This window comes from Mustela nivalis (genome assembly GCF_964662115.1).
Source record: "Mustela nivalis genome assembly, chromosome: 14".
NCBI classification, from domain to species: domain Eukaryota; kingdom Metazoa; phylum Chordata; class Mammalia; order Carnivora; family Mustelidae; genus Mustela; species Mustela nivalis.
The window spans coordinates 43,154,471-43,182,178 of record NC_139033.1 but is presented as its reverse complement, the minus strand read 5'-3'; the positions used below and the strand labels follow the sequence as shown (position 1 = coordinate 43,182,178).

The 27,708-nt window shown below is 48.6% G+C and overlaps 1 protein-coding gene and 1 long non-coding RNA gene across 3 annotated transcripts in view; one reads left to right on the top strand and one right to left on the bottom strand.

Moving 5' to 3' along the window:
- MYO5B (myosin VB) overlaps positions 1-9,345 on the bottom strand; it is a 342,993-nt gene extending 333,648 nt beyond the window's left edge. Inside the window, exon 1 of one of the 2 annotated variants that reach the window (XM_082699234.1) lies at positions 8,857-9,345. In XM_082699234.1, the coding sequence (XP_082555360.1) occupies positions 8,857-8,883 (27 nt within the window). In that variant the 5' untranslated portion in view covers positions 8,884-9,345. The remainder of the gene's footprint in view (positions 1-8,856) is intronic. The other variant, XM_082699233.1, reaches the window with a different exon arrangement.
- LOC309848103 lies at positions 7,235-27,113 on the top strand. The gene is made up of 3 exons (XR_014302821.1): positions 7,235-7,638; positions 25,468-25,659; positions 26,820-27,113. It is a non-coding gene; the product is annotated as an uncharacterized lncRNA (long non-coding RNA).
- Positions 27,114-27,708: the final 595 nt, after the last annotated feature.

The window sequence follows — 27,708 nt, the reverse complement described above, 5'->3', positions numbered from 1 at the left end:
TGTGCTATTGGGGGAATGGGGGACAGAGCCAGGCAAAGCGTCTGAAAAGGAGTCAAAATGGTTACATTTCCAGTCCCCCACGTTGACACTGCTTGAGTGTCTTACATCTTCTATGTTTGGATCTTCAAGAGGTGAACTGTTTTGGGGGCCACAGAGAGCTAAGGAAAGCCAAAGACCATTTTGCCTGCATTTGGGACAGTGTGACAAGGCACCAGGATGCCCGTGGGGTTGCGGGTTGTGGCGGCAGAAGGATGAAAAGCACTAAGTTCCTAAAGAAAGGTACTCTAGGGTCTGCCCATCTGCCCACCTTTCTGTATTCAGACCATCCTTCCTTCCTCCTTTGTCCTCCGGGAGGATCCTCTGCTGCTGGGGGACAGGGCAGCACTAGGTAGAAAGCAACCTCCATGTACCAGACTCTTCTGTACAGATGTTCTACCATCAATGGAACAAATCTTCGTGGAAGGCAGAAGCCAGCCCCTGACCAGACACCTGGAGGTCCTACTTCCTTGGTAAGAGAAGTACATCTTCTGGCCAGTCCATAAGCCGAGCTCCTCCAGTTATAACGGGAAGGAGTTACTATTAAGTGAATTAATACACAGCACTTAGAAATAACCTGGCTCAAAAAAGACTCCGTGAATGACAGCTATCTTAGCTCCCTGAATCAGGGTTTTCATTTCTTTGGGTAAATACGCAGTATTGGGATTACTGGATCATATGGTATTTTTTGAGGGACCTCCGTAGGTTTTCCATAGTGGCTGCACCAATAGTGCAGAAGGGTTCCTGCCCTCCACACCCTCTATCTTGTTAATCGTGCTTCCATTAAAAGAGTTAGCTATTGGGCACCTGGGTGGCTCAGTCCATTAAGTGTCTGCCCGCATACAGGTAATAGAAGGAAACCTACAAATGAACACATTAAACATATGAAGAGATGCTCAATCCTACAAGGGAAACCAACTTTAAGTCAAAAATGAACCTGGTAGTATAAGTTTAAGAGGAGCAAAAACGGCCGGTGCCAGGGAAAGGTGAAGAAAGTTTTTTGGAGGCTACTGGTCGTATTGAGGACAGCTAAACATACATGTCAACAATCCTACCCTTAGGAATATATCCTAAGTGAATAACTGGAAAGAGGTTCCAAGAATGTTCTGCAACATTTTCCACACACACTAAATTATAACAATTCAATGTTCATCAAAATTGGAATAGTTAGGGGCACCTGGGTGGCTCAGTGGGTTAAGGCCTCTGCCTTCGGCTCGGGTCATGATCCCAGGGTCCTGGGATTGAGCCCCACATCGGACTCTCTGCTCAGCAGGGAGCCTGCTTCCTCCTCTCTCTCTCTCTGCCTGCCTCTCTGCTGCTTGTGATCTCGATCTGTCAAATAAACAAAATGAAATCTAAAAAAAAAAAAAAAAATGGAATAGTTAGCATTATGATAAATCCATAATATGCCATTTTATATGGCCATTAAATGGTAAAAATTACCTTTATACGCCACAGAGTTAGGGGGGCACAGTAGCTTAAGATCTGGAATAGTATCTATGGCATGATCCCATTTTTAAATATATTATACTGGGGCACCCAGGTGGTTCAGATGGTTAGGTATCTGCCTTCAGCTCATGATCTCCAGGTCCTAGGATCCAGCCCCACATCCGGCTCCTTGCTCAGTGGGGGTGCCTGCTTCTCCCTCCCCCTCCCTCTGTTTGCATGCTTGGTCTCCCTCTCGAATACATAAAATCTTTAATAAGTGTATATTGAACCATGCATCAATAAAGCAGTGCTGCCTAACAAACTACATACAGAGTCTTAAATTTTTTTAGTAGCCATGTTAAAAATAGGTGAATCAAACACTTTAGCCCAATATATCCAAAGTATTTCGACATTTAATCAAGAATAGCAGGAGGTATTTTACATTCATCTTTTGTACAAAATCTTTAAAATCTGAGTTGGGTTTTTAGGGGGTTTTTTTGTCCTTGTTTTTGTTTGGTTTTGTCTTTAACACCTCCAGCTCCTCTCCACTAAGTGCTTAGGAACACCCTATTGAACAACACAGGTCTGGAAGCTATACGTAAGTGATTAACAGCAGCAGTTTCTGGGAATGAGATTAGAGCCTTTGCCCTTCGCACATTGTAGGAATTGTTTCAATAATCGTTTGTATTAACAAAAAAACAAAAAAAGGCATTGTGAAAAGTGTTTAGATTTCCCTTAAGAACTCCCATGAAAGGCCAGAACGCACAGCTTTAATTGAAAACTTCCTTCAAACTGCTCTTGCCCCTTCCCCAGGCGGGCAGTGGGAGAGTGGAACCTCCAAGGCCACCCACCACACAGCACAATGACTCCAGGGGGAGAAAAGCAGATCACCAGTTAAGCCCGTGCAGTGCACAAGACACTTCACAGGTTAAAGCACGTGATCCTCCAGGACTCTTAAGACGCAGGTACCGTCCCAGTTTCAGATGAAAAAAAAAAATTAAAAATTTAAAAAAAAAAATCAATCCACTTATTCCAAAGCGTCAGAGCAGAGCATTTAACCATATACCCAGGACAGTCCTTACCAAGATCATGACCAGAGGCCAGGACTGCCCACACCAAGGTCATGATCTGATCTTTATTAAAATCATGTTCTAAGACTGGCATTCTTTAGAGAAAATCCTACCCATAATTTTTATTTGCAAGAACCCCCAGATCCTAACATTTCTCCTTTAAGCTCATATATCCTCAAACATCAGTTTATATAAGTGGAAAGTATCACCCCAAACTGAACAGGTTAAAAAAAAGAAAAAAGTACTGAGTATTCCTTGCCCTAGTCCAACTTTTCTGTCCACCCTCAAGCTGGAAACTTCAAGGTCGTATTTGATGACTCCTGCCCTTGTTGAATTTTAGGCTCAGTAATCCCTAAGTGGCTAAAAAACAAAACAACAACAAAAAACAGTGAAAGTGGGCTCCTGGGTGGCTCAGTCAAGCATATCTTTGGGTCATGTCAGGATCCCAGGATCCTGGGACTGATCCCCACATCTCCCTCTGCAGCGGTCTCTCGTGAATAAATCTTTAAAAATGATACTTAGCACCCCATATCTTGGTATGTAAATACCCCTCGATAAAAGGAAACAGACATCACTTTAACCAAAGGCTCGAAGGCGTGACCATCAGGAATGGGACACGAGGACAGCACCGATCTCTTGATCCGGTGCCCTAAGAGCGATTGAGGTTTTCTTAGCCAAAATTCATAAATGCCATGTAGGCAGAATACACCAGGGTTATCCAAACTGAAGACGTTTCTACAAGATAATGGACCCATACTCATATTGCCAATGTTATAAAAGAGAAGAAACGGAGAAACAGCCCCTAACTGGAAATCAAAGGTGCAAAGATGCTAAACAACGTGGAATCCTAGAAGGGACCCTGGCCCAGAGAAAGGTCATTAGTGCAAACACTGATTAGCTTCAGTAAGGTTCACAGACCAGTTAGTTCCGCATGAAGCTTAATTTCCCCGTTTCAACAACTGGGCCATGCTTACAGATGGCATGAACACTGGGGGTATTTGGAATAACACACAACTCCATGTTTTGTTTTGTTTTTTGCAACTGTTCCAGAAGTCTAAAATTTCATGATCCAAGAGCAAGAGCTAAGCTATTACTACGGCTGCCATCCCCCAGTTCAGTCTCGCTCATCCCTCCCCTCCTCCATGCTTCCCAGCCCTCTCCCATCGCCTCCTGATAATGCCCTTCCCCTTGCATCCTCCATATCTATTTAAATCCTATTCATTCAAGGCCCAGTCACAGCCCACCACTGCTAAAGGAAGTCCTTCCCCACCCCTTGCCCCCCCCACCACCCCCCACCACAGCACACCCAACTCCTGCTTCCACAAAACACCCGCAATGGAGTATCTGGGCTCCTCCCATGACACAAGAGTAATGTTGTATCCTTAAGGACACACGGGTACGGCTGTATTGTTAACTCCGTGCACTTCAGGTTTTACTGCCCAGTGACAATGCAAAATGTGCAGACAAGCCCATCCGAACAGACGTTCCACTCTTAAATGAACTGCTTTTTAATGCGGTTTCTGGGGAGCCTACTGAAATGTATGATGGGCCAACTATTTCAACTAATACAAGTCTACCTTGGAAACTATGTATAGTGAAATACACTATCACTCAGGGAAGGCCGTATTCGGACTTAAAGGTTTTTAGCCGTATACCTTATAGCTGACCATTACAACACAAAATATTTAGGAATAACAAAAATCTGCCAGGTCATAGAAAATGTATTTTTTACTTAGAGGTGCCTCGGCCCTCCAACCAGCAAGTGGATGCCATCTCTCTGAACAATGTAAGTACAACGGTATATGGAGAGACTCTGACCAGACCTGGAGTGGTCAAGAAGCCTCTCATGGGGGTGGGTACCTTGCAGTCAACTGAACTATTCAGAGCACATTAACCAGAAGGAAACTGGAAGAAACTAGCAGCCAGAATGCAAGCTTTCCCAAGAGGCCCGAGTGGGGAGACATGGGGTCAGCAAAGAGCTATAAGAAAGTTCCAGGAGGAATTTGGGCAGGGGGATTTGGGGGGGTGGATGCGGGGACAAGCTCGTAAGCATCTCTTCAGTACAAGGCACAATGCTAAACACACCGGAGGCTCCAAAAAAGGTTTGCTGTGTTGTCTGTTCTCTAGGTGTGCTCGGCCTGGGGGAAGGGGGTGGAAGGATGGGACAAGAACTACTGACAAGGGGGTTGGGGCGGGGCACGCTCACTCAGTGCACACCTGTAATAGGCAGAGAACATGCCCGGAACTGGGGACAAGAAGGGAGGGATGGGGGCACACTAATGGCCTCTGTGTGGCTAACCTAGCTTCAAAGGACCACAAGGAAGCCAGAGCCCTGGAGTTTCTCAACATCCCCTTGGCCAAGCCACCATGGTTCCCAGAATCAGATCCCAAGATGAAGATTCCTGTTTAAGTGACCTGTTGGGTGGTGCTCCCAAGACCGGGGGGAGTGGGACAGGGGAGAAGAAGGCAAGCAGGGGTGTGATATCCAGCAAAATCCAAGAAGTGAAACTTGGGCTCAACTTGCACAGCTCTGGAAAGAGCAGGGGCCTCACCCTAGGGCAGTCCGGTTCCCAAGGCTGGAGAGTGTGGAAGGTACTTTATAACTAAAGGAGTTATACTCCCTTTAGTTAAAGGACTGTCCCAGGGGCAGGGGTGTGTGCTCAGGCTGCAAGAACCCTGGACAGAAACAGGTGCCATCAGGAGTGAACAAGCACCAGAGAAGAGTCAAGGGCCCACAGGAGCACTGCCAGCATCTGCTACCACTTACGGCTCTACCGGCACCAGTTTTCTGAAATATCTCTTGGGAACCAAAAGTAGGAGTGAATCCTTAATGCTTCCAAGGGTGGCACGTGGGGACAAGAGGCAGGCGGCTTCTGCTGCTTTCCAGAGGGACACCCAGGAGACACCTGCATACCCGATGCATAAGGAAAGCAGAGGACAAAGCCTCCATTAACATACACGGGGCACCATTTATCAATTACGGGGGGGGGGGGGGGGGATATCAACCAGAAAATTGTTTGAAGGTACTTGTTTCAGTCTGCGACTTCTGTCACTCTGCTGGCTAAAATCCAAACAGCCTCCTGAAAGACTCCTCTGAAAAAACAGTATTTATAAGAAGAGTTATTCTGAGGAAAAACAAAGTCAGACTATTTTCTGCAGTTATCACAAATTGTATTTCTAATGCTTACACATGCTCAGGTCTCTTCCTGGGACCTGTGCGAATCAAGTTAGCCCATACCTCCAACCCACAGGAAAAGCAGGACTAATCGCCACATACATGCACTTTGGGACACGACCGCTGCTGGTCAGCTCCAGGTTCCTGTTAAGAGTAGAAGAGGCTGTGGCACCTTGACATGACCCTTAAAGTGCCTGGCATGGACTCTAATTCTCTTCCCTCCAAGAAAAGTCTCACTAGAGAGCAATTTCTCAAAGATGAGGTGTTGGGTCTTCCGAAAACACATTCCCTTGTTGATGGGAAGCTGGGAAGTGACCATCATCAAGGACTAAAACTCAAAAAAAAAATTTTTTTTTCCACATAGCATGAGAGCATCCAGTTGGAGTACAGCTGCTAGAAAACAGTAATGTGGCAGAGGAGAAAAAAAAAAAAAACAATTCTTCTAGAATAAGTAGAAATAGAATAATATATGTTTTTACCTGAAACTGTACTTTCAGATTAATTTATGTACTTACAGTTCTCCTTCCAATAATATCTTCCAACTAGGTCACTAAAGCAACAGGTATAGTCCTAAAGGGCTTTAATATTTCCAACCCACTTATAAATGCTGTTGACATAATGGATAATTATTTCCATCATGCATAATACATTACAGTGCATGCCTGTATCCAGCATTCATCACATTAAACTAGTCTAGCAAGTTAAAAGGGAGAACATGAACTGTTTTAACACACTGAAATGAACAAATCATCTCCCTAAGAAAATGAATCCGAGTAGCAGGCATAGTATCTCCAAGTAATTTGTGATTCATATGCATACTGAGAATCCAGCCTAGCAAGTAGGGTAATAATGGTAACAATGTACCAGCTTCTCATAATAAAGCTTAAATCTAACTCCAACAACAACTGCTCAAAATTCAATCTGGAAGCTACTTGGTGAGCCACAGAAAGTCTCAAATTTCAGATTCATCTACCTAAAAGTGATTAAGAACTAGAAACCCCCCTAACACCATCAGGTCAAGTCCCTCAGCCCTGCAAAGGCATTCTGAAACCCTGAGTTGTATCAAACCCTCAATATCCATGAAGCCAATTTAAGTGACCTGGGTGTTCCCTCAAGACCCTTTTCTTAGGATAGTTTTCTTACCACAAACCCAGAAAATTACTTTCAAACTTTGGACCGGACTGCCACTAGGGTCCATTTCTAATAATTAACATGCAATTCACTCACTTATAACACATAATATACTCGTTTCTAAGGAGAAAAATCGAGTGTTTTCCCCTGGAAGTGTGGTCTATGAAAAGCAATCCAATCTTGTTTTAAGATCAGGGCTTCAAAATTACAGGTTTATTCAGTTATCCATTAGCTTCATTCACATAGTAACCACAGTGACCTGATGAAGGACTTTGTGATACATGGCAGGCATGGGCCATTGAGGCACTCATTTTATTTGGCAGTCGAGTAGTGTCTCCGTGCACTTCTGAGTGTTAACAGAACTTTCAAGTCTTTACATTCCAGTTCAGGCGTCTCCACCCCCCGGGGTTCCAGCTCTAGTCCAAGTGCCTGACAACCCGCTTCGCGGAAAAACTGAAAGCCAGGGCTTTGAGGGCTCCTCCCAAGACGCACAGGGGTAAAGCGTGGGGCACTTTTCAAAGCCAGGCACGCCAGAGATTTTCACCGAACCGCTCTCCCCCAGCCTTCCCCCTTTCCCGAAGCTGTCACCCACGCGCAACCCGGGCCGGGAGCCCTAGTGTGGGTGGAGGAGGTGTTCGAGACTGCGGTGACCCCACCCTCTACAGCCACCTCTGGAGTGTCCTCCCAGCTCGGCTCGCTCTCTTCCCAGGAGAAATTAGAAAATCCGTCCTACGATGCAGCCAGCCCACCCCGCCGCAGAGCTCGCCCACGCACGGGACAGCGGAGAGCAAGAGCCAGGTGAGGACGCGGAAGTAGCTCTTCCTCCCCGCCTAGACCTGTTGACCGGGGCAGGTCTCCTGCAAATCGCACACCCACGCGCGCGCACCCACCCGTGCACGTACACGGACGCACAAGCCACTGTCAAACGGGTCACAGCCCCGGAAAAGACGGAGCGTGCAAGCCTCTAAAACTTACTGAAGGGGGGAGGGGCACATGCTTACAAGCCCGGGCCCGTCGCGGTCTCCTGCCAAGCTGAAACCCGAGCGGGGCGCGGCGGCGGCTGAGCGGCCGTAGACGCTCGGGGAGGCGGCGGCTGGTCCCGAACTTTAAACAACTGCCGCGGAAGCAGGGCGTCTCCACCCAGCCGCACCTGTTCCCGACCGTGGGGGCCGAGCCCCGCACATCCCTGCTGACCTTGACAACATCCCGGAAATCCAAACTCCACCCCCAGGTCAGCGTTCCTCCGACCCCCTTCCCATCGGTAACTGAAGCCTTCCTGGTACCCACGCGGAGGGGCCGCTTCCCGCCCCCCCCCCTCCCCGCAAATTAAGAACGCGCTTCCCTGGGGTCTCTGCAGATCCTTCGAGCATCTCACTTCCCCCGTTGCTTATCTCCCCTTGCCCACCCTAGCCATCAGCCCCTTACAGCAGGTTGGGTCCCCTTCTCTCCATCCCGAGAGTGATAACATCCCCTAAGTGCGGGCTTCCCCCACTGGTGCGCTGGAGCTAAAGGAAGCCTTAGAGGAACGCCCTTGCGAGCTGCTTTGCAGAGCGGCTGGAGCGGGGTCCACGGGCAGGAGAGGGGGCGGCAGCGGGGCTGTCCCCCACGCCCCGGGCCCCACACTGGCAGCAACCATCCCCGCCCCCACAACGGACCGGAAAACTCCGCAGAACCAGGCGAGGAAAGCGACAGCAGGGCGTCGGTGAGGGGGCGACAAGCCCTGGCCGGAGGCAACAAGCCCTGGCCGGAGGCAGAGCTGCCGAGCGGACGCCACCGGGCCGCCGGGAGTCGCGGCCGGTCCGCGCAGGACGCTCCCGGAGCAGCCAAACTTTCTCTGCCTCCCGAAGTTCTGGGCGCCGGGGAGCTAGCAGGGGGAGGCTACCAGGCGGCTCCCGGGCCCCCGCCCGCCTCCAGGGACCGCAGAAGAGGGCGCCCCCGAGGGCCGCGGCGGCCGGCAGCGCGCCGCCCTCACCCTCACCTGGGCCGCCGGGACCGCGGCGCGCGGCCCGCACTCACCTGGCTGTAGAGCTCGCCGACCGACATGACCCCGCGGGCCGGCCCGCGCCGGGGCACCGCGCCTGGCGTGCGGCCCTCGCCCGTGCCCCACCGCGCGGCGGGTCCCGACTCCTCTCCGCCCGCCGGCTCTCAGTCCACCGCCGGCCCTCCTGGCGCCATCTTCCCGGGCCGGCCGAGAGTTTCCCGGTGTCTCGCCGCTCGCCCCTGAACCTGTTCCGCCGGCTTCCTGGAGGCGCCGCGGCCGGCTCGCCCTCGGCCGGCGCGACCTTTACTCCCGCGGTGGCGGCGCAGCTGCGGCCGGGCAGGAGTGGCGGGCGGGGGAGGAGGCGGCGCGGCGCCGCTCCCCGCTCAGGTATGGGAGGAGGTGCGGGCGCCCGAGGGGGAGGGCCGAAGACGGGGAGGGAGGGCCGCGGAGTTGGCAGCGGGTGCCGTGCGGCCGCCGCCTTTGAGCCCTGCGGGGGCCGGGCTGGACGCGCCCTCCCGCGCCCCCGCTGCAGCGGGGTCCACGGGGCCGGGGGCGGGGCCGGGCGCGGAGCTGGCGCGGGCCGCCCCCTGCTGGCCGCCAAGGGCACGCCGGCACAGGTGCGCGCGGGTGCTGCACCTGCCGCGCCACGCTCCCCGTGCCCTCGGGAGAAGCCGGGCAGGGAGAGTGGAAACAAGACGGAGAAGCAACAGACGGCGAGGCGGAGGGAGAGAGGAAATAGAGGAATGGAAGTGTGTGCCTGAAACCTTCCATCATTTCCCCCCAACTTCACGTGGCTGCGTTCAACATGCTCATTAAAATTCAGTTGTCATAGGGGGCGCCTGGGGGGCTCAGTGGGTTAAGCCGCTGCCTTTGGCTCAGGTCATGATCTCAGGGTCCTGGGATCGAGTCCCACATCGGGCTCTCTGCTCAGCAGGGGGCCTGCTTCCCTTCCTCTCTCTCTGTGATCTCTTCCCTTCCTCTCTCCTACTGTGATCTGTCAAATAAATAAAATCTAAAAAAAAAAAAAAAAAAAAATTCAGTTGTCATGGGAGGTTATAAAAGGGGACTTAGCTATACCAACGACGGTCTCCGTCAAACTGAGCTCCCTGGCCTAAAGTCCTTGCTAAAGAAGTGCATTCGTAGCTTCTCTACTTGTTTTGCCTGTTTCACCCACTGCTTCCAATTAGGCTCCTAACCGCCGTCACCCCAACTAGAGGATTATAGTTAGCTTTTGCGGAAAGTCTTGCATGTTCTTCTCTCTTACATGCGCACTCTCCATTTCTCTGCCACTTGCTACCTCATTTTTGTCCCGTCCCCCCGCCCCCCTCCCCGCTAATAGCATTTGGCTGCCTGCAGTAGCTTCTGTCCTCTTTCTACCTGTAGTGGAAAAGTAAACTTCAGCCCAAAGGAAGGTAGTTGGCAGGAGGTGGCGGACGGAGAGCAAATACTGTAGAAGAAAAGGACCTTGGTTTATCTGAAGGTGGCATTGGTCCCTAAATGTGGAACAGCCTCTGAGGGTAGTTCTCAGCTGCAGTGTGTGTCCATCCCCGCTGCCGAAATAGTTCTGGAACCTCAGACGCTGGAAGGGGCTTCTTAAACTCTCTGCATTTAAGACCTTCCCACGTGGAATCCAGGACCTCCATTTAATTCACCTGCCCAGCCTTTCCCAACTGTGCCTCCTCAATGAGAATGGCCTAGGGAGCTTTACCAGATCCAAGGAAGGAACCCTACCCTCAGGAATTCTGATTGGTGAACAGTGGGACCCTAGTGTCTGAATCTTTAAGCTCCTCCATAATTCTAAAAGATGGTACTTCCGAGGTTAACAAATGCAGTGACCAAGTGATCCCAGGACCCTAAGATCACAAAGCTTGGAGGGCTCTCCTTGGATCTGAAATGGAGCTCTTCACATCACCGCTGGAATAGAAAGGAAATGGCTCCACCACTTATCTCTCACTCAAAAATCTGTCTGCCTGGTTTCCTTTCCTGTTTTCCAGTAGTTCTCCAAGTGCAACCCAGGGCTCTCAGCATCACCTGGGAAGTTTAGAGCTACAGATTGTCAGGCTTCAGACTTGCTGTATCTGAAAGGCTGGGAGTGGAGCCAGCACCCTGTTTTCACACCTAAGGGATTCTCCCCTTTTGGATAAAGAAACCCCCTTGCTACAGCTTAGTCCCCATGTCTGCTTTGGACATTGGCTTCACCACCATTCTCCATCAGGGGTCTGGTCTGTACCAGCAGCTCTTTCTCTATTCTCCTTTCCTGCTAAACTTCAGGTAGTAGCTTGTACCAGCTGGCTCCACTTAAACACAGTCCCCCCCCCCCCCATAATTCACAGGTTCTCAACATTTTCTGCACCTTTATAAAAACAAATGCCTGATGTCCACTCCCAGAAATTCTGATTTAACTTGTCTGGGGTGCTGCCTGGGTAAAAGGATTTTTAAGAGCTCCCAGGTCATTCTAATGACAGCCAAGGTTAAGAATTGCTGCTTTAGTCCCTTCCTAAGTGACGGCTCACCCTGCATCCTACTGAAATTGTTTTCTTCCTCTGAAGCATGGGGTAGTAAATGACTCTCCCCACTCAGGTTCAACCATCTTCTTCTTAGCACCTCTCATTTTTCTCCTCTTATTTTCCCAGCCTCTCTAAACATACCTTTGTGGTGTCATTTTCTTTCTTTCTTTTTTAAGATTTTATTTATTTATTTGATAGAGAAAGATCACAAGCAGGCAGAGAGGCAGGCAGAGAGAGGGAGGAAGCAGGCTCCCCACTGAGGAGAGAGCCTGACGTGGGGCTCGATCCCAGGACCCTAAGATCACAACCTGAGCCGAAGGCAGAGGCTTTAACCCACTGAGCCACCCAGGTGCCCCATGATTGCCTTTTCTAACTCTGTTTGCTGGTTCTTCAATAAAACTGTGGCCCATTTCCCAAATCTCTTCTCATCCACAGTCCCCATTTTGCCTCTCACTGCATTGTTAACTCTCAAATCTAATTCTAACGTTACTATAGACCCACCTTTCCATCTGCCTGGTAGACAACACTCGCAGTCCCACCGGGACCCAGCATTAACCGGAAACTCATTTGTTTCCATCCTTCCTCGCCATCCCCTCCCTGCCTCCAGCCTTCTAGCTTCCATCATACCTGGCACAGACTAAAAGCTCAGTGCATGCTGACTGAACCAAATTACCTCCCTGAGGAGAATCCTACTCTTGGCCAGGGCTTTGTGAATTTCTAATCTCACAATCAGATATGGTCTTTCCCTCTTTGAATAATAATACAGATTTTTTAAAACTCACTTTGTGCCAGGAAACTTGCCAACTGCTTTCCTTCTGGGATCTTGTCTGAGCCTCAGAACAGCCCTATAAAGGAAGTTTAAATAATGAATCTATTTCACAGATGAGAAAGGTGAGGCCGGTGCAGGAAACATTCTAGAGCAGGCCTTCAACTACACTCTGTCTCGCTCTAAGCCCTTGTTTTTGCGCTGGGGGTTCTTTACCGTTAATGTGTACCCGGCCAATGGGGTACCAGGTGGTGCTAATTCTGTTGGTTCATGTGTGGTCCACGAATCTGCGTGTTTAGTAAGTAGGGTCAGTTCAAACTGGCGTAGGGTCAGTTCAAACTGAATTCTCCCAATAGGTGAATGAGTGAGAGTGGAAGTGGATTCCTTGCTAGTTGAGCCTCCAGACGGGACTTGAAGACCACAGCCCCAGCTGACATTTTGATGTAGCCACATGAAACACCCTCAAATAGAAGATTCAGAAGCGCTGTGTCTCAGTTAAAGAAACATAATAAAGTCTAGGGACCTGCAGAAACTGTAGGATAATAAATGAGTGTGGTTTGAAACCCCTGATCTTTGGAGTGCTTTGTGATGTACCAAAAGATGACTAATAAAATCACATACAGAAAGTGTACTGTGATTGGCTTACTGGTAGGAACTTCATCCCCACAATTTCCTCCCATCCCCTTCGTGGCGGATTGCTTTCCCGAATGTTCCACCAACAAGGCAGCCATCTTCTTACTGGGGTGGGGGGTCCACCAGTGTATGCCAAGACATTTCAAGGAGTTCTAGTCCATAATCTGTTTTAAGGGAGTCGGTGTCCAGATCCTCAATCTCCATTCACCCTGGCAAATCTCAACACTGATTTGCCAACAGACAGGACGGCAGTAAAGGGGAGGGTGTGTGTGTCTCGTTATCAGATCTCCCTCCTTACTGCTCAGAAGAAAGATGCTTTGTTTGGGGAGCAAGGGCCTCCAGGAAACCAAACAGAAAGACAGAAACTTTGGTCTTGATAATGGGAGTGACTCTCCTGAAGGGGCCATGTACCCTGTGCAGGACAGGTAGATTCCAATTCTGTTAGCAACAAAATTGAAGGAGGACCCAAACCCGCTGTCAGCCAGCAGATTATTGTCTTTAAAAGATTTGTGCATGTGATAGGGGTGAGGGGGTAGTGAGGAGCAGAGGGAGAGGGAGAGAGAGAGAAGCAGATTCTGCTGAGCACTAACTCAAGGGAGCTTGGTCCTAGGACGCTGAGATCATGACCAGACCCAAGATCAAGAGTCAGACACGTAACCCACTGAGCCACCCAGACACCCCTGTCAGCTGACAGATTATTAAAAATAATCTTCTGATGAATCACTATGCGGTTTTTGGCAACTCTGAAGGAATTCAAAGAATGGAGGGATATTGTTCTATTAGAACTTCCTTTCCCATCTACTAATGTATGTAAACAAATATAGCATCTATGTCTAGAATGAAAATCAGAATAGATTTTGAAGTTGCATAAAAACATCTTTTGTTCAGGGTAATGTTAATACTAGACCACTAGAAATGGTTTAAATTTTGTTAGTCTATGTACATACTTTTGTTATACGTAAGTATTGTAGGGTGGTGGTTTAAAGAGTTTCTAGCATAAAAATTGACTAAAATTCTGTAGAGAAAATGGAATGGAACTTCAAACTGAAGAAAAAAAACGAATGTTTAAAGAACTCATTTGCGTGTTCTCTTAACGAGCAACAGAGGGTATCAAATCGCTGTGGCAGTGAGAACCCATTGAATCCATTTAAAAGAGTTTGAGCTTTATTTTAAGCTGACAATATGTACAACACGCCAAAAATTGCATCTGTTGCAACTATCTAAACTTATGAAAATTTTAGTTATTAAACTAAAATGTGGGGAGACATAACATGGTTTTTCAAAATCCCTTTGGAGAGCCTGAAAGCAAGAAAGCCCATTAGAGCAAAGGGCAGCCTCTTGCACAAACTACCAAATTAAGACTTTATTAGGAATTTAGGATTTAAAATGGCATTAACGGGGGCACCTGGCGGGCTCAATCCATAGAGCACGGGACTCCTGCTTTCCGAGTGGTGAGTTCAAGCCCCACGTGCCTGGGCTTCGAGCTTACTTAAATTAATGATGATGATGATGATGATGGTGATGGTGATAGGAGTCACCTGGGTGACTCAGTCGATTAAGCGATTAAGCGTCTGCCTTCCACCCACTCAGGTCATGATCCCAGTGTCCTAGGATGGAGCCCCCAATCAGGTTCCCTGCTCAGTGGGGTGTCTGCTTCTCCCTCCCCCTCTGCTGCTGCCTCAGCTCATGCTTTCCCTCTCTCTCTCTCTCAAATTAAAATTAATTAATTAATTAATTAATTTAAAAATGGCATTAACAGCCTTGGTGCTGTGGAATGCTTTCAGCTTTGTGGTTTCTTCAGGGTCATCTCTGAGTCTTTTCTGAGGGCAATGCAGATTGATTTTTCCCCTATTCTGTTTTTGGTTTTTTTTTTTAAAAGACTTTATTTGTTTGACAAAGAGAGACAGCAAGAGCCGGAGCACAAGCTGGGGAAGTGTGAGAGGGAGAAGCAGATTCCCCACGGAGCAGGGAGCCGGATGCCCCAAGACGTCTAATGGCTGAGCCACCCAGGCGCCCTTTTCCCCATTCTAAGTTAGCGCTCAGCCGGTGAGGTCTTCAGCAGTGAATTCTGTTACCCTCTGTATGGAGGAGGCCCTGACACCGAACCCAACCTGGATTCCTGCACCCCCAGGTGGTGAGGAGTGGTTGAAGATGCTGGTAGAGGGAGGTGGGGGAGAGAAAGGATGCAGGGAGGGCCCTGAGGAATGTGGGGGGCTGGGTACCCCAACCAGAGAAATGGGGACGGCATAACTGTTTTCAAATACTTGAAAATCTGTCATGCGAAAGACAGATTAGGCTGGTCCTGCCTCGGGGAGGCCAGACTCAGACCACAGGGAGGAAGTTAGAGGACAACCACAAAGATCAAGTACATTCTAAGCAGGAAAACTGCTTAAGAGAGAAACTGGCCTCTCATGAGGAAGTGAGTGTGCTGTCCTGGGAGAAATTCAAGCAGAGGCTGGATTATGACTGTCAAGGTTGCTGTAGGTTCTGTGACCAGGTGCAGGTGCGAGGCTGGACTGTACCAGCCCCGGGCGGCAGGGCGTAGGCTCTGGTGGCTGTCCTCCATCTACCTCGCTCCTGACGCCAAGGAGAGTCTAGATGTGTTGTTGCAAATGTTATATTGAGAACCTCAGGGGAAGGAAAGCCCCATCTCAAAGCTGGCTCCTGGGAAAGTTTGGTATCAGTTCTTTGCAACCGGTAAGACTGTAAATCCTTTGTTCTCTTCAGTGGGGGTTTCATTTAAAGCTTGGCTTTAATCCCAAATGGAATGAAGGGTTTTGCTTCCTACGAGGCACCCTGACTGCAGCAAAAGGGTTAGATTCTTTTCTTGGGGGAAGAGCCAGAGAAAAAAGTGGAATTTACACTTCCCCAGAACCCCCAAAATCTCTGCTCACAAGCTGTTCGCAGGACCCATTATTCTATAGGACAGTTATTCTATAAATAACTGTAATGACCCCCAGAAAGGACCGGCATAGCTACTGGAGCTTGGAGAAAAGGGAGCTAAAAAAATAAACTGCTTCACAAAGGGAGCTAAAAAAATAAACTTTACCTTGCAAAGAAAATGCAAGGTAAGAGCCTCCATGCCACAATCTACACATTCTGCAAAAGTGACACTGACTCCCCCGGCCCAGGTACCTGCACCCCACCCCCAACCTCTGATCACTGCCCTTGAGGGAAGGCTGCTCTCAGGGAACCAGAGGCAGGATCCCTTTGCAGAGAATGGCCAGGACCCCAGCTAATTCTATCCCCAGGATCTTGCGCCCTCTTCTGGACACCTTTCTCAGCAGCCATTTTTATTTTTGCTTTTTCCTCTCATTTTCCGTGTTCCCTAATTCCCTGATCTTTGAAAGTCATAACTGGAAGGGCCTCAAGGAGATCAGCGTCCAACCTTCTCACGTGACAAGTGGGAGCACTGACGCTCAGAGAGGAGGTGGGACCTGTCCAGGGCCACAGAGCTGGTTGGCGGCCCAGCGGCTCTTGGCCTGGACGTTTCTGGGAAGAACTAAGAAGTGGAGGCCCACAAGCCCTTCCTGAGGGACAGAGAAATTCACTCACAATCTCTCCCCCACTTGCCTTGCTCAAAAAGCACACCCTTCTGTCCATGTCACCCATTAAGAAATCAAATCTGAACCATCAAACAGACATCTTGTTGTGGGACCCAAGTTTCTCCCTGATTCCAGATGAGACTTTTCTCACATCCTGAGATAAAATAAGGGCCCTTCAGAGCTAGAGGCTGGATTTCAGGGCTTCTGTTAATTATACAGTCTAGTCAATTAATACAAACTGCCTGGAAAATGCTGTTTCCAAATCCCAACCATCCTTTAAGGCCGTGATTCTCTGTCTTGGTGACACATACAAGTGACCTGGGAATTGCTTCACAAAGCCTGACCTCTGTGTCTCCACTCAGAAGCCCCAATTCACCTGTTTTGGGGTGTGGTCTTTAAACACACCCCAGGTAATTCTAGAGCGGAGCCAAGGTCAAGAACCTTGCGTTAGAACTACCCCTGTGTCCCACCTCCTCCAGGAAGCCTTCTGGCACCACATGGATGTGTTCCTATTCTATTTGGTACCAGAGATTGATGATATTTATAATACACTTTGGAATACTTCAGTGTACAGTTAGTTTGAGCTTTAATTCTAGGGGTGGCCGGGTAACCTCCTATTAGGAATTTACATTCCAGGGTGGCTGGGCGGCTCAGTGGGTTAAGCAACTGCCTTCAGCTCAGGTCATGATCCCAGGGTCCTGGGATCCAGTCCCAGCATCAGGCTCTTTGCTCAGCAGGGAGCCTACTTCTCCCTCTGCCTGCCACTCCCCCTGCTTCTGCACCCCTCTGCTTATAGGCGTGCACTTGTTCTCTCTCTCTGACAGATAAATAACTCTTTAAAAAATAAATAAATAAACACCCACTATGTTTCAAGAACCCTGAAAGAGACTAGACATTTCGAAATAAATACAAACGTGCTGTGGGGACTCCGCTCGAGCGTGCAGCTCCTTCTTTTTTTTTTTTTTTTTTTTTTTTTTTTAAAGATTTTACTTATTTATTTGACAGACAGAGATTACAAGTAGGCAGAGAGGCATTCAGAGAGAGGAGGAAGCAGGCTCCCTGCTGAGCAGAGAGCCGGATGCGGGGCTCGATCCCAGGACCCTGGGATCATGACCTGAGCCGAAAGCAGAGGCTTTAACCCACTGAGCCACCCAGGCGCCCCCGTGTAGCTCCTTCTTTAATTTTCCACACGCATGTCTTAAGATATCTCCGACTTACCTGCCTGAAACAAAAGCCTTGATTTCCACCTGCCACACATGTTCTTCCCCAAATCTTAGCCATATGGATGTAAAGTACCACTGCTGAGTCATGAAGAGTTTGAAACCACAGCACAAATGCAGCCCCTATATGCATGCTCTCATATATATATGTACATATGCATATAAATATATATATATATTTTTTATTTATTTGACAGAGAAAGAGAGCACCAGCAGGAGAGAAGCAGGCTCTTCACTGAGCAGGGAGCCCAATGCGGGACTCGATCTCAGGACCCTGGGTTCATGACCGGAGCCATAGGCAGATGCTTAACTGACTGAGCCACCCAGGTGTCCTCTCATATATTTTTTAAAGGTTATTTTCCCCCCAGAACATGAAAGGAGTGGGTAAGGATTGAAAAATCATAAAGTACATGTATTAAAACTCACATCATTTTATGTTTAAATCTCTTACTTATGCTGGGATGAGGGCTCTCCCAAGACCACCTTCAGGTTTGGTTCTTCCCCGGAAGGACTCACAAGGACTCAGTGGAGCTGTTATATTGTTCATGGTTTGGGTGTATTACAGTGTAAGGATACAAAGTAAAAATCAGCAAAGGAAAGAGGTGCGTAGGGTGATGTCCAGGAGAAGGCTAGCACAAGCTTCCGGTTGTCCTCACCAGTACACTCAAAAGAGCAGTTCCTACTTCTCTCAGCAAGGATGTGTGACAACATGACATTCCCTGTCCCTGTTTGGCAATAGCGAAGCCCACCCAAGCCTCCCGGGTTTTTATTGGAGGTCAGTCATCCAGACGTGAGTCCCCACTGGCCAACCCTAATTACCCAGTCCTGTTCCTTCCACCCCCAAAGTGTAACTGGCAGAGCACGGTGGGTCCCAGGTGACTAAAAAAAGGCCATCAACACAAATCACATTGACAGTATAAACTCTCTGGTGTGGCCCTAAGCCCAAGCCACGGAAAGACACTCCTAGGGAGGATCCCAAAGACTTACAGGGTAACTCCGAGGAGGTGATCAAGAACCAATTCTTTCTTTGGAATGCAAAGGATTTAAACACCCCAAGTTTGCAGAGTGAACCCTTTACAATCCAATCCTCCAAATAGAATGTAGGACCATTTTATGTATTTGCTTTAACGAAGCAAATGCTGTCATCAGTAACATTTCCAAAATCAATTTCTGGGCAGGGTTAACCTAAAGAAACACACTAAAACATATAAACAGGGACACACATTTTTTTCCGTTGGCCTAAGGGTCTGATATGACCCATCATAGCTCTTACCAGATCCTGCTTTTATTTAAATTCTGGATGTTTTGTTCCTCAGATGTTGGGTGTGAATTTTTATTTTTTACCCATATTTTTTATCTTGATTACTGAGTTTTTGGTACCCCCTAAAGTTTTGTACCCAAGGCTAGTGCCTCACTTGCTTCCCCTAGTTCTGGTCATGAACCTGCTTCTCAGTTTCCTAACCTCAAATAGCACCTAATCAGAGGGATTTCCTTCATCCCCCTGCTTATGATTTCACTCTCATTTCTCTCTCCATTCTGTCACATCACACTCTGAAATCCCTTATTCATGTTCCTGTTATTTCCTGTCTAGCCCTTTTTCCAACCACTCTAAGCGCCAGAGAATCAGAGCCCTTGTCTCTCTTGTCTGTTCTTGTTCATTAGGGAACTTCCAGATCTGAAGAGATGCTCAATAAATGTTAGTTTAGCTGCGTTGAGCCTCTGCCTAGAGACTGAAGCCCGTGTGCGGGTCTAGACACCACTAGCAGGCACGTGGTGAAATTGCTTCTGGTATAGTTCATTGCCAAGCTCTGCTCTGTGGCTGCGGAGGGGGTAAGGGGGTCCTAAGGCAAGACCAGCAGACACAAACCCAGGTAGAGTACTAGAGTTGAAGGAAGCTGCTAGCTAGCCCTAATTTTTCCGATTTCACAAGAGCTAGTTACAGAGAGTAGAAAAGTCAGAGTGCAGAAAATTCCTTGCATATTCAAACTTGGCCTAATTCAGATTAGCTACCTTGAAACTCTCCAGCCTGTCAGAAAACACCCACTTACGCCTGCCTCTGAGCTTATTAAGAGATACTTTGGGGGTGCCTGTGTGGCTCAGTAGGTTAAGCCTCTGCCTTAGGCTCAGGTCATGATCTCAGGGTCCTGGGATCGAGCCCCACATCAGGCTCTCTGCTCAGCAGGGAGCCTGCTTCCCTCTCTCTGCCTGCGTCTCTGCCTAATTGTGATCTCTGTCTGTCAAATAAATAAATAAAATCTTAAAAAAAAAAAAGGAGAGATACTTTGGCCTATGGCTCTGATCTGTTTTGGGAAATTGATTCATTCTTTTTCAGTGGCCATGTATACTTGTAGGCATCTGTCATTCAAACACTAACACCCCTAAAGAGAAAACACATGGGCAAAGTCATCAGATGTGAAGCTTTTATCTTAGCACCTTTCTTCTAAGTCTTACATTGTTTTCTTCTTCCATTCTCCCCGGAGCCTGAGACGCAGGCAGAGACGCGTCCTTGCAGTGGCTTCAGCTCCACTCCCTGCACACACTCCACTCCACTGGCATCTTGGGTCCCTCACACACCCCCAGGCCAGTCCCCAGGGGGCCTTTACCTTGGCTCCGAGGTGTCCTCCCCCTCACCTCCTCAGGGCTTTTCTCCCTGTGGCTTTCCCTGCCTACCTCACTGGAAGTCACATCTCCTCCTGTCGTTCCGTGTTCCTAGTCCCCTCTGTTTTCCCCATGCCATTATCACTGTCTAGCATAGTCTATCTTTTCCTTACTTATCTATGTATTTTTCCCCTCCCCTTGTGAGAACATAAGCAGTTTGGTTCTCTAATTCTTAAGGCTGTCCTCATCACAAGCATAATTCTTTCCAGCAGGAAGTAGGGGCTTGGGTGATATATTAATTCTCTGGGGCTGCCACAACAAAGAAACACAAACTGGGTGGCTTAAGACCACAGAAATTCATATACCATGGTTCTGGAGGCTGGCAGCCCAAAACCAAGGTGTCTGAAGGCTATACTCCTCCCCGCATCTCTTGGCAAAGCTCTTCCTTGCCTCTTCCAGCTTCCAGTGGTGGCCGGCAATGCTTGGGGTCCCTTGGCTTAAAGCCATGTCACTCCACTCTCTGCCTTCGTCGTCACACAGCATTCTCCCAGGGCATTTGTGTCTCTCTGTGTCCTCTCCCCTTTCTATACACCAGTCATACTGGATTACGGGCTCACCCAGTCCATCCAGTATGACCCATCTTGTCTCATTACATTTGCAATGAACCTATTTCCAAATAAGGTTACATTCTGAAGCACTGGGGGTTAGACTTCAACATGTCTTTTTGGAGACACATGATTCAATTCAGTATTGGTGACATCTCAGGATGTCCTTGTCCGGTGACAGTTCTGTCCCACCAGAAGAAAAATATGGGGCTGGAGCTGCTATTGTTTATGCAAAACAAAGTCTTCCTTCTTATCTTCACCTATTTGCTCAACACGCTTTTACAAGAGCTGGGCATTTCCTAGGCACCTGAGGTAACAAAGTGACAGGCAAGCCCTCTACCCGGGAGAGCCAAGCTCCTGCTCCGGCAGCGCGTGGTTGGTACTGTGCCTGCGCATGCGCCAAGGAGGCTCCTCCCCTCCAGGCCATCCATTAGCAGCCACCTAATGGTGCCCCAATAATGTTTGCATCCGCTGCCTTGGATTGTGGGGAGGCATATCATTTAGCATTTTATTTTTGTGCTCTAACCGAAAGTTTATGGTCAGCTTCTATTTCAACATGTGTTACTCCATAAATCAGGCTGTAAAATTCTCACAAAGTTGTCTTTTGCCTCAAGCGTTTGGCCGTTCCTGCTCCAGCTGGTGTTAAAGCTCGTTCCACGGTGGTCAGGGCGATAATGGTACAGCCCCCGGCTCCCCACTGCTCACACCTCCAGTACCACCCGCAAGGAAGCTCCCCCTCCCTGGGCTGCAACCAGTTTTAAGCCCAAAGTCAGTCCACTGCCCACATGGGTTTTGATGCTTCTTTGCCCTGAACCCCAGTTCCAGTCACTGGGATCCTGCTTTACTCCTTGCAACCATGTTTAAAGACATGGTCACGTCTGGCTATAGGACCTGAACCACCCTCTTGTCCTGGTGCCCTCCTCTCTGTCCTATGCCCAGTGGCATACCCAGATTTTTCTGGGAAAAGCCTCGGCCACCCCACCATAGTCTTCCCCCTGGTCTCTGGTCCCATCTGTGAGCCCAGGTCTCACGCCTTCGACCCAATTTTTGCAGCACTTCTTCCCAGATGCCTGGAACTGCCTGTATCTTGCTTCAGATTCTCAGTGCTGTGATCTACTAACCTGTCAGGATCCCTGGGACCCACTGCCGGGATCCACCACTGGGACCTCCCCAGGCTTCGTGCTACCGCCAGGAGATCTGTTTGGTTGGAGGTCAGTGGATCTTAATAGCCATGAACGGTCACAAGTGGACCGCCAAACTATGATTACAAGGTAACATTTATTTGGGGTATGACAGGGGACACAAGCTTTGATGAATAGAATGTCCTTCGCTTTGATGGAGAGGTAAGAAATGGGGGACCCCATTTGCTGGCACATTTCGGGCTGAGAGAGTAGGTGGCACAGTCAAGCGGTCTGTCCACAGGCAGGGCATCAGCGCCTTGGGCCAGCCTGGGGGCTCGTCCAGACCACACGGGGTGCTGAGCTGTTGCAGGAACGTCATGTTGTGATCACCTCTGACTCAGTCTGGCTTCATTCATTGCAATCCTTTCAGATGTGCCAACAAGTTTTCTGATATTTGCCATGTGACTTGAAACATACACAAAACAGTTGAAGCAACCTAACGGGGGTGTTCACCTTCCCAGCACTGACCTGCAGCCCTCCATCAGCCCCTTCTTTTCTGAAGCTGATCAGTAGCCTCAATGAGGATATTGCTGCCTGCTTGACAATTGTGCTCAAACATTAAAATGCACACTCCCATTGCCCCAGAAATTCCACTTTGGTGAGAGTTGAAATAACAAAAGCCCGGAAGCCACCTAAAACTCCATCCCCAGGAGTCTCCTGGTGGTAGGAAGCCCCAAGCAGATTGTCCCATGAAGATGTTGGCTCACACCAGGCTCATAGCGGTGTCAGAGATTAAATTTCCTGAACATTCTCTGGTGAGGGCTGGGTGTTGCACTCATCAAGAAGAGATGAGTTGGAGTCAGAAAAGAGAGGAGAACCTGCTGTGGGTGGGCGAGGAGGGAAAGCCATGTGTCTTCATGGGAGAAAAAGGCCTGAGAGATGGGGAAGTCATGGAGGGGAGTCCTGGTCACTGTGTGCTGGGCTGGGAGGAGAGAGACGAATGTCACAAGGTGGAGACTGGGGGTCTGGACAGAGACACAAGAACTACCAGAGATAGAACCTGATTTTTATATTTTTTACCATTGTAACCTGGGTGGTTGGATGACTCTCTTACAGGAAACGTAATTTCTCTGCTAAGCAGTAGAAGAGTCTCCCTTCTCCTTGACAGTGCGGACACCTCATTTAGCACACGTTGTTGGGAAAGCACCTTCAACCTGAAGGATTACCTCCTTTGCCTTTTTACTGCACATAAATTTCTCTGGCTCTTGGCCCCAGACTTGGGATTTGATTTGCAGCATTTACGATGAAATGATTTGTTGTTTTGTGTTGTTGCTCTAAATCCTTGTCAGGATCTAGTTCTCCCACCGCAGTTTTCCGCACGTCACCATGACCTGTCTCCAGCGTCTCTCCCCAAGTCAGGGTCCAGAGCAAGGCTGCTTCCTGGGAGGCAACAAGACCAGCAGTTGGTCCTTTGGAGAAAGAGCTAGAGAGGTCACAACTGATTACTGATTGGCCCTCCAAGCTGGGGGCCCACAGGAACTGAGCACTGTGCCTCAGTTTCCAGTGTAGGGAGAGGTGCCTATATGCATAACAGGGCTTTCAGATGTCATTATGATTAGTCACATGGTAAATTTAAACACACACACACACACAAACACACACACACACACCCTGAACCAGCCAACTATAGGCAGACCACTCTGTAGGGAAAGAGTGGTACTTCTCTCTCCCCCAGCCTTGCTCAGGCTGTAGCTATAAACACTGAGAGTTGAGAACTGAATCCATAACCTCAGGACTCCTTCCATACGAACCAGGACCACTAACCATTTATTCAAAGTACTGCAGGCGTGGCATTCATTCTGAGTCCATACCTCATTTTCAAGTGAGAATTCCCAACAGCTTAAGGTTTTTATTTTTGCTTTTGCTTTTTGTTTTTGTTTGAACTAAGTGATTTAAGATACTGTAAGTTATGTAGTTCAAAGTTCTGCAACCTAAAAAAAAAAAAAAAAAGCTTCGAAAGTGGTTTGCCTCACAATGTAGGTTAGAAAGGGCTCTGGATTGGGAGGCAGATGACTCAATTCAAATTCTGACCTTCCAGCTGCCTGACCTGAGGACCTAAGGGACTAAGTCACTTTGGTCCTGGATTCCTTCATTTGCAAATTTTGTTTAATAATCCCTGCCTAGGTTGCCTGGGCAGCTCAGTGGGTTAAGCCGCTGCCTTCGGCTCAGGTCATGGTCTCAGGGTCCTGGGATCCAGCCCCACATCAGGCTCTCTGCTCAGTGGGGAGCCTGCTTCCCCCTCTCTCTCTGCCTGCCTCTCTGCCTACTTGTGATCTCTGTCTGTCAAATAAATAAATAAAATCTTTAAAAAAAATTTTTTTTCCTAGATAGACTCATCCATAATAAACTTCTCCCTTTTCCAGAAACCCAGAGCAGCAGTGGCGTGGCTCCAAAAGGTGACTTGGGTGGTACCACCCTCCTGCCAGTCATCAGAAGACCCTCTGCCAAGTACTCTAAAGAAACACAAAATCTTAGGCGCCTGGATGGCTCAGTGAGTTAAACATCTGCCTTCAGCTCAGGTCGTGATCTCAGGGTCTTAGGACTCAGTCTGCATCGGGCTCCCTGCTCAGCGGGGAGTCTGCTTGTCCCTCTCCCTCTGCCCGCTCCCCTGCTCATGCTCTCTGGTTCCTGCTCTCTCCCTCTCCCTCTCTCAAATGAATAGATTTTAAAAATCTTTTTAAAAAATAAACACAAAATCTAAATAGAAACTGTGTGCCACCACTCCATGCACCTCCAAAACGTGCTTTCTATACCTGACTTCCAACTTGGAAGCCTCCTCCTGGAGGCTTCTTGGGAACTCTGTAGCCTTTAAAAGAGAGCTAGGCAGGAAGTCTGTCCTACACACTTGATTATATTTAACACAGCACTATTATATGCTGCCTTGTGTTCTTCACATTTCTTTCTTTCCCCCGGTCTTGCTCTTGGACAAGGCTAACCTCCCCAACGGAAGACGCCATATCAGGCTTCTTTGCTCCATTGGGTCTCGCAGGGGTTTAACGTAGCCGAGAGAGCACTAGTCACCAAAGACGTGGAGTGTTCTGCGAAAAACAGACTCAACTCTGTATATTCAGCAAGTTAACTTTATCCTATTATTTATAGGAGTGTGCCTGCTAGTCATACAGAATAATCGTGGGTGCTCTTGTAATTGCATTTTTATTGATTTCTCCAGTTGTTAAAGGCAATTTATAAAAAGCCAATTGGACTGTAAACCTACCACTGCTGTTTTCCACGGTAATACTGTACTTTCTCATTACTTCTTTAAAAACTGTACTCAGCACATTTTCTAGGCTGAGGAAATCAACTTCTCGTCCGGAGCATGTATATCAATAAACATGTTTTAATTCCAATCACACATCTCCCCAGCGTAGGATTGTTATTTCTCATTCTGTTCAAATGGCAATTGCGGTTTATTTATATACCAGATAATTAGTGTTTGCCCTGGTCTTCCTGAGGTTGACAGCTGTGGGGTTGGGATTAACCCCTGATGCAGCACAAGGCCACAATCCTTTATCCAAAATCCTCCGGGCCACATATGGGTTGCTGGGGTTTTTTGTGTTTTTTTTTTTTTTTAAGATTTTATTTATTTTTCAGCAAGAGAGAGCACAAGCAGGGGGAGCAGCCAGCAGAGGGGGAAGCAGGGTCCCCACTGAGCAGGAAGCCCGAGGCGTGGGGCTCTATCCCAGGACCCCAGGATCATGACCCAAGCTGAAGGCAAACACTTAACTCACAGAGCCACCCAGACGTCCCAGTTTTGGAATTCTACCTCTTTTGGAGTTCAGTAAGGTAAGTAGATTCCTTTTTTTTTTTTTTTTTTTTTTAAGATTTTACTTATTTATATGACATGCAGAGATCACAAGTAGGCGGAGAGGCAGGCAGAGAGAGAGAAGAGGAAGCAGGCTCTCTGCAGAGGAGAGCCCCCGATGTGGGGCTCGATCTCAGGACCCTGGGATCATGACCTGAGCCGAAGGCAGAGGCTTTAACCCACTGAGCCACCCAGGCACTCCAAGGTAAGTAGATTCCTAAGCTACAGATTTTATAATACTCTCAGTGGGAGAGTTCCCAGTAATCAAAAGCAGTAGTCGTTCTGAGGTAAAACATAGTGAGATCATCTTAAGTAGTTTTACACTAGTGTGGGTCGGGTTTGGTTTTTTTTTTTTTTTCCCCATTAGTTTTTTTTTTTTTTTCAGCATAACAGTATTCGTTATTTTTTGCACCACACCCAGTGCTCCATGCAATACATGCCCTCTCTAATACCCACCACCTGGTTCCCCCAACCCCTCACCCCCTGCTGCTTCAAAACCCTCAGGTTGTTTTTCAGAGTCCATAGTCTCTCATGATTCACCTCCCCTTCCAATTTCCCCCAACTCCCTTCTCCTCTCCATCTCCCCTTGTCCTCCATGCTATTTGTTATGCTCCACAAATGAGTGAAACCATATGATAATTGGCTCTCTCTGCTTGACTTATTTCACTCAGCATAATCTCTTCCAGTCCGGTCCATGTTGCTACAAAAGTTGGGTATTCGTCCTTTCTGATGGAGGCATAGTACTCCATAGTGTATATGGACCACATCTGTGTGGGTCAGGTTTTGTTGCTAATGAGGTTTAGCACCAGGCCTGATTTGCAAGCTTTTCAGGTGGGGTGCAGTTGGAGAGGAGTGCTGGTGGGCTGCTCGGTCTCTACCATGTTCCTCGAGCAAGCCACGGGGTCTGTGAGAGCATCCAGACTCTGGGCACCCTCGGCCCCGCGCATCACTCATTCATTCACACGTTGCGCTTCCGATCCCCAAACACCTGTTGAGGAATTGCGACGGGTCGGGCACTGTCCTACGTGCCGTGGGAGATTCCTCAGGGGAGTAAGAGGACTCCGTATCACTCTGCCTGGGCAGTCTTCGCGAAGTACCACGGGCTGTACTGCTTGAACCACAGGCATTTATTTTCTCACAGATCTGAAGACTGGAAGTCCACGATCAAGGTGTCCACCGGCTGCTGGGTTCTGGGGAAGCCCAGGGGCCCCCTTTGGGCCTGAAGAGCATCACCTCCCCACATCGTCACGGGCTGCCTCTTTGCATGACGAGAGCCGGTGAGCTCTGCTGTCTTCTCCTCTTCGTATCAGGACTCCAGTCTTATCTGAGGAGGCCCACACTTGTGCCCTCATTAAACTTAATTGCCTCATAAAGGTCCCATCTCTCCATGGTCACACTGGGGGTCAGGGCTTTAGCACAGGCTAGGGGGACGGGGACACAACTCAGTTCCTAGCTGGGTCCTTCCCCCAGAGAGCTCATAGTCTTGTGGTGGGAGACAGCCCAAAACAACTGTGACTGAGTGAAGCCCTGGGGACGTGTGTGGAGCTGGATGGCATCTCTTTAGGGACGAGGGATCCCTGACGATCAGTTCTGTGTAGCTGGGTTCTTGGTGCTCGGAGAGTTAGAGGAAAAGAGCCCAAGGTGGCCTCTGGGTATTGGCCCCTGGGCTGTTTCTTTCTACAGGGAAGGCTGAGAGACCTATCAGTTCAAAAGCCGTCCCACGTGAAACTCAAATCTTCCCACATCCCATTATATTAAAAATAGTCCAAACAATGGGGGCGCCTGGGTGGCTCAGTGGTTAAAGCCTCTGCCTTGGGCTCAGGTCATGATCTCAGGGTCCTGGGATCGAGCCCCGCATCGGCTCTCTGCTCAGCGGGGAGCCTGCTTCCTCTTCTCTCTGCCTGTCTCTCCATCTACCTGTGATCTCTCTCTCTCAAATAAATAAATAAAATCTTAAAAAAAAAAAAAAAAAGAGCCCAAACACACAAAAGCTTAGGCAATTAGAGACCTCCTGCTTTGCTTACCACACG